Source organism: Lactuca virosa, chromosome 2, assembly GCF_052849685.1.
Source record: "Lactuca virosa cultivar CGN04683 chromosome 2, Lactuca_virosa_CGN04683_v6, whole genome shotgun sequence".
Lineage (NCBI taxonomy): Eukaryota > Viridiplantae > Streptophyta > Magnoliopsida > Asterales > Asteraceae > Lactuca > Lactuca virosa.
The window spans coordinates 234,198,621-234,207,993 of record NC_136427.1 but is presented as its reverse complement, the minus strand read 5'-3'; the positions used below and the strand labels follow the sequence as shown (position 1 = coordinate 234,207,993).

Genomic DNA, 9,373 nt, shown 5'->3' with positions numbered 1-9,373 from the left:
CTATAATAATTTTTTAATGAATTTTTTTATTATTCATTTGAAAAAATTGTAAAATGATAGATGTTAGATATGACGAATACATGTCAGCCTATAACTATATGATTATTATACATATTTTTATAATCCTTATTTGTTTACTATAAACACTACAATTTGCATATATATATATATATATATATATATATATATATATATATATATATATATATATATATATAGCTATGAATAAAACATATAACTATGATTAAAACATAAAAACTATAAAATAATCCAAAACAAAGTATAAGCTCTCTAGAAAATTTGGTCTATAACAAAAAAGTCAAATAGAATAGTTTGAAAAAGGATTCGAAAAAGGGAGGGTAGTAAAATGAAAATTTAGTATTTGAGGATGGGAAGAAGAATATATAATGAAATAAAAAAATGACGAGTCAGCAAAGTTCGCAAAAACTGAGAATCAAAAAGAGCGATGAGAGAGAAAGTTTAAGAGAGAGAAGATCTCAAGAGCCACATACACAACTTGTGGCTCTCCTTGCTTCTTGCTTTGCTAACGTGGCTGTACGATCAAAAGCCTACTCGACGACGACGACGACGACGAAATCACACACACCCAAAAGATCCGCACCCTTTGTTTGTCAGAGACAATAGATCTGTTCCTTTTATCCAACCAAAACCCATCGCTGAATTCTATTTTTCTGCCTGAAATGTCGGAGGGAAAAGATCCTGCTATTAAGTTGTTTGGTAAGACGATTCAGCTGCCTGACGGAGTTTTTAGTCAAGAGGCTGTATCAGGCGATGCCGCCGGAGGTGGAGGTGCAGGTGGAGATGCTGCTTCTGTCAAGAGTGAAGATCGGTCGTCTTCTTCTAGTTCATCGTCTGAAGTTGGGGAAGAACGTGAATCAGATGATAATAATAAGGTAAACGGTTAATTACTGATGGATTTTATCTCCCACAATCATATGATGATTTTGATTGTTTGGTTAGTAAAACCCTAGAAATGTTTGATTTCCCCAATCGTCTGATTCTTTTTGTTTCATTAATTAGGGCTTTATAGTGGATCTTATTTTGACGATTAGGGTTTGTCCTTATTAATTTTCATTGGGGTTTTGTATGTGATTGAACATAACCCGAATTTTGTAATTGTCTATGAGCAATTTATTTCAATCAACCATGATTTTGTAACTTTCTTCCTCGTTCAAATAAATTTAAACTATTCTTACTTAAATTCAGGTCGGGTAGATAAAATTATACAAATCGCTCTTTTCTCCATTGAAACCAATTTACTTATGCTCATGAATTTGGTTACTTTCAACGCTTGCTTACCGATCTTTGTTTATTTGTTCATGGATTACAATTTCTAACTGAAACTCGTGGTGAATTTAGGATCAATCAAACGACAAATCCACTGATAAAGAAGAGAATATAGCTCATTCTACAATCTCTTCAGAAATTACAGACCCAAATGCAACTTCAATGATAACCGAGACCACCAAAACACCTTCACCTGAAAACGAATCTGCTACTGCTAGTGTTACCACAAAAGCATCAAAATCAGAAGAAGATCAAAGTGATACAAGCAACAACAACCAAGAAAAAACCCTAAAAAAACCAGACAAGATCCTCCCTTGTCCTCGATGCAACAGCATGGATACCAAATTCTGCTACTACAACAACTACAATGTCAACCAACCTCGCCACTTCTGCAAAAACTGTCAAAGATACTGGACAGCTGGCGGCACTATGAGAAACGTTCCAGTAGGCGCCGGACGCCGTAAGAACAAAACATCCGCCTCTCAATACCGCCAGATCACTGTATCAGATTCTTCTCTTCCAATTGAGCTCAATCACACACTCATTAATCCCAATGGCACTGTTCTTACATTTGGTTCAGACACACCTCTCTGTGAATCAATGGCTTCTGTTCTTAAAATTGCAGACAAAACAATGATTCGTAAGCCTGAAGAGTTAATAATCAATGATGACAACACAAATAGACCTTCAGTTAATGATATGCAAAGTTGCCATGGATTCTCACCACAGGTGCCTTGTTTTCCCGGGGGCCCGCCCCCATGGGGTGCCCCGTATCCGTGGACTCCTCAAATGGGTCCCGTTTTTTGTCCACCTGGCTTCCCGATGCCATTCTACCCGGCCGGCCCGTATTGGGGTTGTCCTGTACCCGTACCCGTATCCGTATCCATACCCGGCCCGTATTGGGTTCCTCCTCCGGGTAATTACCATCCTGCCCCTCCTTCGGGTCCGATTTCGCCGACTCTGGGGAAACATTCGAGGGACGAGAATGTAAAATGCGGGGAGAGTGAAGAAGTGATGAAAGAAAACGAGAGTGAAAAGAGTCTTTGGGTTCCGAAAACATTGCGGATTGATGATCCTGATGAAGCTGCAAAAAGCTCAATATGGGCGACATTGGGAATAAAAAAAGATGGATCTGTTCCTGTGAATCGAGGGGGTATTTTCAAGGCGTTTGAATCTAAAAATGAAGAAAAGAAAATGATTCAAGAAACATCAACATCGCCTGCGTTACAAGCGAATCCTGCAGCTTTATCAAGGTCTCTTAATTTTCAAGAAAGTTCATGAGGAGTTTGTTTTTTGGCAATGGGAATTGTTTCAAAGGTTATTTGTTGCATGGAGATGGGGTTTCACTTTTCAGTGACATGCAAATGGGAAAGAAAGAAAGGTGAGATGATTTTTCCATATATCCTTTGTAGTTTTCCATTGTTGAAAAAGAGATAGAAGAGAAGACTGCAAGTTTTTTTGAATTTTAAAGTATTTTTGAGTCTCGTGTACATAATGTTATCTGTGAAATAGTGAAGAAGGTAGTAGAACAGAGTGAAAGGTGTGCACTGTGCAGTGAAATAAGTTTAGAATACCAAAATTCACAAACGTTAATCTTTAATCTTATTTTGACCTTGGAATGAGCCTCTTGATGATTTACATTATGTTTACATTTTATAATTTTGCTTATGTAAATAATAAAAACGTCCATCATTCGTTCCTTTAACGTGGTTAGAATCGCCCATGAAAATCAAAATACAGTTAATTGAGTTTTTAAGATTTCCTCATATCTAACCAAAGATGTTTTCCTTCAACCGGATTCTTGGAAGCATAGACATTAAACATGGTAATGGATTCTTGGAAGCATAGACATTAAACATGGTAATTAATCTCAGTATGAATCATTGATTTTTAAGGATGTTAATTGTTAGTATAGTTAAATATGGAAACGTCCCACTTACAACAGATCCCACCTAACTTTCCCCCTGCTTCGACAACAAAAAAAAGTCAAAATTACTCTAATTCCAAAAAGATGCAAGTGGAATGTTTCTAATATCAAACTCCCGAGCCTCTTCAATACTTACAAAATTTACATGGAAATCCTTTCTAAGCTTCCTGATTTTTTCAGATTTTTTTTTGGAATTACATGCACTTCTAATGTTGAAGGATATAGACCCACCATCATAATTAACTTCAACTCTCAAGATCCTTCTAGATCAGAACTGAATTCCCTTCCCAGTTTCACCAATTATCCGATCTCACCAGTAGTGAAGTTTTCAGAATTAATTAGACTATTCACCCTGCTTGAAACTAATTTGGACCGTTGAGGTCCGGAGGATGATTTGTGGGGGTCGCAAATCAAATCAGGTGTTGCCTTTTCTCCGTGAGGTTGAAGGTTCAAGTCCCGTCATGGACATATGTAACTAAGGAGTAGTTTAGCCGTTCAAAAAAAAGCATGATCAAAATATCATGGAGATCAACTATCTGACAATATCTTTAAACTAGACAAACATTACTTTGGAGCAGTGGCGGAGCCATAAATTTTGATACGTGGGTATAAACACTGTCAAGATATATTTTATGTAGTTATCTTATCATTGACTTTAAAAAATATGGTACAATCCCTGTAGTACTCCCACCACTGTTTGGGAGTGAGCGCCTTGATTAGCTTTAATTAACGTTCTCACAAGATTAAACCTCACTCTTTACGAGGCATGACGAAGCCATTGATGTTTTTAAGGCTCAATTTAAGACGTATGTGTGTGTATGTGCTTTCATTATTATTCAATTATATTGATCAACTTGAATAAATATACAAAAAAGAAAATGAATCACATTATTATAGATTTATAAAAAATATATCAGATTTTTTAAAGTGTTATATCAACAACTAATAAAAAAAGTAAAAAAAAAAATTTGATGGTTTCATGCCGATTAGAAAAAGAAAAAAAAATGAGAAAAAAATGTGTCGCTATTTTTCTAATAGAGGGATTTAAATGCCTATATTTACAAGTTAATGCGGAAAAGAAATTCTTAACTGAACTCATCATTTCAAGTTTGATTTTTTTTTTCTCCATTTTATAGGTTGCTATTTGAAAGACTTAATGTTCGTACCTAGAAATGAAGTCTCGCTAGTTGCTGTTGGAAAGAACCTATATCTTACATTGATAAAAAAAATTCTTACCATAGCGCACCATGATCCGCCTGACATGTGTCACGCCTAACATCACTGCCATGAAGGTTTTTAGGACGTAGATGCCGCGCCATGACACACTTTTTAGAACCCTACACACAACCCTATGTTTTTTGGATGGACGATGAGTCTCACATATTTAACCAAGAAAACCATTTCCTTTATAATTATTGGTTTTCAATTGGAAACTTTTCCGCCTTGTAAGTATCCACAAATCAATAATAATATTAAGACCCCCACATACCTCATAGAGAAATTAGAGAACCATTATGATTTAATAATGGTGGGGATATTATACATTGTTTCAAATTCTTTGACTTCTCCGGTCAAGCTACTACTGGTTCAGGGTTTCAAGGTTAGTGATGAGGGTATCACAAAGTTAATAAGGCTAGAGACAATTACCAACATCTATTTTAAATGCAAATTAGAAAAAGCCTAATGGACGTCAAAGGGACTTGTAGTCAATAATAAGTTACAATCGACTTCGCTAGTTGTCATAAGGGACATCAAATATAGTGTTAGGAGTCATGAAGGGAGAGTAGGGTTCACATTGGAGGAGTGTCGATTTCTCTTTTACTATACAAACTAGTTTTAAGGCTATGTATTTGGTACCGGTTCAATCGTTCATGTGTTCTAAACCATTTTTATTCGGTAAAAATCCGCTACGACGATAATTATGATATTCGGTTGGTTTAGATCACTTCGGGCATACTTTATAAAAAAAATGATTTTTCTTCGAAAAGGTTCAAGTTCCAAATCTATGATTTTTCTTCGAGTCGGTTCAATTTCAAAATTGGGTAATCGGTTTTTATGTGTATATATCTAGCTGACATGGTTATGTGATGGTAGTGGCGTACAAAATTATTATTAAGCAAGCAAACGCCACATACGTTTAATAAGGGAGCCAGTTGATATCGACTTGTCTCTGGGAGTGGTCGAGACCTTTGAGAAAGGTAGGGAGACCAATCAATAATTGGATTTATCACAAATGATTGATGTGTTTTAGTTATCGAATATGAGTGGTGGATTAAAGACAGTATTTGGCAGTTTATAGTCCGTTCTTTGAGGCAACTTGTGGTGGACAAATTATCGGTGGGTATGTTCGACTCTTTTAATTGGGTAAGATGGGTGCCATTAAAAGTTAATTGTTTTTCTTGGCGTGTTTTCAAGAACATAGTTTCTATTTTTTTCGAACCTTCTGCATCGAGGATTTTTCTTTCTTCTATTTTTTTGTCCGTTTGTTTGGAGGGTGAAGAGAATCTAAACATCTTTTTTAATTTCTCATATGCTTTAACGATTTGGAGATGGTTTCGACCATGGTCCTTTTTTTCTTCTTTAGCTGGCGCCCCAATGAGTGAGCTACACTGGACATTTTAAAGACATTTTCAAGTGGCAAAAAGAGATGTAAACTAAGGTTGGTGTTGATATACTTGGTTCTTTAGATGATCCCAATCAAAAGCTAGGAACAACATCGTTTTTAAGAGAAAAACGACTAATATGCAAACGATGGATGACTTTCTTATTTGCTATTTTAATTGGATTAAACATAAGGCTAGTTCACATTCTTTAGAATGGTGAGAAATGTATGTTAGGGGTTGGTAGGAACAAGGTCATTTATGAAATCAATAGGTATCCTTGATCTGCTTGAAGGATCGTTTGATCATTTTCCGAATATGATATTTCAACCTTGGATATCACGAAATCCAGATTATGTGGATAATCCGAAATTAATATTTTTCATAATTTAGTAAAATAATTCCAAAACATAATCCCATAAACTAAGGGCACTACCTTACCACCACACTGGGGCAAACCCCTTGTCCCTCACCATGTGATCAAATCGATATCAAACTCGTTTTACACAAATATGCACTTCGCATCTTCTAACTTGTTGATAAAATCAATAATTGAACTCAACTGATAATCTGTAATTTTATTTTTATTGTACTAAAATGCCTTGATTATACTAAAATTGTTATTACATAAGTATACAATCAACAAAATAACATATATTGTAATTAAATGTAAATACAAGTATCAATTCATAAGAAAAACATACTTGAATGTAGGTTTACAACATATTACAAACTCGAATTTGTGTAGAGATTGAGGCCTGCTTTGCAGTGTCCTAAGACAGAATTTTCCCTGCTAGGAAAATGTCCGGAGGATACAACAATCTAATCAAGATAGGATCTTGATTCTGACGAAATTTCTTTATGTTGCCATCATGAATATAACAATCTAATCAAGATAGTATCTTGATTCTGACGAAATTTCTCTATGTTCCCATCATGAATATAGGCTGTCATTGGCATTGCTAAACCGAAATTAACTCTTAAACCGTTAAACTGAAATTAACAGATTTAATTGAATAAGTCATATATATATATATATATATATATATATATATATATATATATATATATATATATATATATATATATATATATCCGGTGTTATCAAATCAGATGAGATAATGACATAAAATCATTAAGTTTGGCAGAAATATATAGGTTTACCCTTTTGTGGATTTTAGGTTCACCGAAATCGAATGTTTGGATTTTTTTTTCATTTTTTTCAAACTTACCATTTTTACAGTTTTACTGAACATTTCTGCAAACTTTAGAATTTTAATGAACAAGAATATCAAACTTAAGAGTTTTATGAACTAGAAAAAAAAGTAAAATTTAACATTTTTGCCGAATATAAAAGCTTTAATTAAGCAGAAATAGACAAAAAGATACTTTTTTTTTTCTAACATAAGTGAACCTAATATATGCATTAAGAGTAAATCCGCATATTTATGTCAAACTAATTTTTTGTTTTTTATAAACTTTGTTAAGTTAAATAAAAACAAATTAATTTACAAACTTCGTTAAGCTTTTATAATTTGTTCTTTAGAAAACATTTACACCTATCAAACTTTTTTCCAGATTATATAACACAACGATTTTAAATGAGACATTGACGTTTTGAATCACTATATAGGAACTTTATTTATTTATTTATTATTACAAATCAATCACCGTTTCTGTAAAATGCTAAAAAAAAAAAGAATAATACAGCATACGAGGATGAGATTTTATATAGACTGTTAAAGCGTCAAAAGGAAGAAAACATATACATATTTTTTTGGTTTAAGATCACCGATATTTGCAGTAAGATATTTTAAATGTGTGATGATTCAAAGTTAAGATTTAATGGATCATTATTATACTAAGCTCAATTCATGGAAACAACCAACCTGATCCTAGATTGTCTCTAGTTGTCAACGCCAAGCCGCTTTATCGAACTCCCTCCAGACCTTTCACCATCAGCTTCCATGGCTGCTTCCTTGTAGCTTCCCCATCTATAAATTAAATAACCATTCACAACAGAAGAAGAACCAAAACAGATTGAAGAAAGATTTGAAGATGGTTCGGTTGTTGTCTTTTCTCAAGGTCTTCAGCACCACAACTCTTTTGTTTCTGTTCTTCCAAACTGGTAAACTGATTATTCCGGGCTTTAATCCTCTAAATTATAAGTTTGATTCATTCATCTTGTTCTTGTAATGTAGGATCAGGTAGAGAACTGATCTTGAGATCTTCTAAGGGTGTTGATCATTTTGCTATCACTGCTGCCTCTCATCCATTTCACGTATATATACATATTCAGTCAGTTTTCTTGTTTTTCCATTAATTATAGCTTCATTTCTTTAGAGGTTTTGCATAAATTAAATGCTTTGGGATGAATCAGGAATCTAGGGAGATGATGGAGTTGGATTACGAAGATGCAGGCCCAAACACCAATACAAAATCTGGATTTATTCCTATTCCAGAAGCTCCAGCACCTCAAGGCTAAACTCTAATTAACTTCACCTTCACTAATTTCGTGGGAGAAGCAAGAAAAAACATTTTGAATTAAATTGTTTCATCCTCATTGATCCCTAACATATGAGTTATTTCAGTGTTGAATAAATTTTATTTTATTTTATTTTTATTTTTTTTTCTTTTCTCTTTTTTCAAATTTGTATGTTTCATTTGGAGCCTTGATGATTATTAATAAAGAAAATCGGCAGTCTACGAGTGGATGAATTTTAACGGTTTAATTACAGTAAGTTTCTTTGTAGATTTTTAAAGATGAGTGTTCAATTATCTCCATTCTTATTTATTTATTTATTTTTTATTGTTCATATAGCTACTTTTTCCTTGGAACAGAAAAAAAGAGCTATTTTTTATTGTTCAATTAAAGCCGAAAGTTTGTAAAAAAAATCATTTTTATTCTTTTTGCAGGTTTACCCAACAAAACTTAATATTTCTGTCAAACGTTTAATGAATGAGAAAAAAAAGGGTAATGTTGAACATTTCTTCTAAATGTAAGGGCTTTAAAAAATTAGAAATATGCAAAAGGGTAAAATTAAAAAAAAAAAGTTGTAAACATCCGAATTTAATGAACCTAAAATACCCAAAATGGTAAATCCTTACATTTCTGTCAAACTTAAGACTTTTATGTCATTTGCCCAAACCATTGGTTTTAGGTTTGGATTTTTTTAAACCAAAAAATTAGGTTGTTTCGATTTCTACTTTACAAACCGACCCAAAAATCCGAACCGATTATATAATCCTTGTAGAATAATATGTCATATATAAATAATTTTAGACAGAAAATTAACAAAGTTTATACTAGTGTAGTGGAAAAGAACGTGTCTCATATTCATAGGTTATAGGTTTGATTCTTTTAATTGTTTTTATTGTTTATTTTTAGTTGTCCCACATTCTAAATAAAATTAGTTGTTGTCTTCTATCCCACATTATACATACTTATAATTCGTAATAGGCTTATGAACAATGTCTGGTATTGAGCCGACTCAATACCAGGTGGTTTGGAGCTAGAGTGGTTTTCATCGGCTTCTTG

At 33.4% G+C, this 9,373-nt stretch overlaps 1 protein-coding gene and 1 long non-coding RNA gene across 2 annotated transcripts; both read left to right on the top strand.

The window, feature by feature from the left end:
• The first annotated feature begins 446 nt into the window (after positions 1-446).
• Positions 447-2,933, top strand: CDF2 (cycling DOF factor 2). Its single transcript, XM_079079677.1, has 2 exons — positions 447-914; positions 1,381-2,933. Exons 1-2 carry the CDS (start codon positions 702-704, stop codon positions 2,587-2,589), a joined length of 1,422 nt encoding a protein of 473 aa, XP_078935803.1. The 5' UTR covers positions 447-701; the 3' UTR covers positions 2,590-2,933.
• A 4,947-nt stretch (positions 2,934-7,880) lies between these two features.
• On the top strand, positions 7,881-8,504 carry LOC145156861 (uncharacterized). The gene is made up of 3 exons (XR_013736949.1): positions 7,881-7,963; positions 8,037-8,116; positions 8,216-8,504. It is a non-coding gene; the product is annotated as an uncharacterized LOC145156861 (long non-coding RNA).
• Positions 8,505-9,373: the final 869 nt, after the last annotated feature.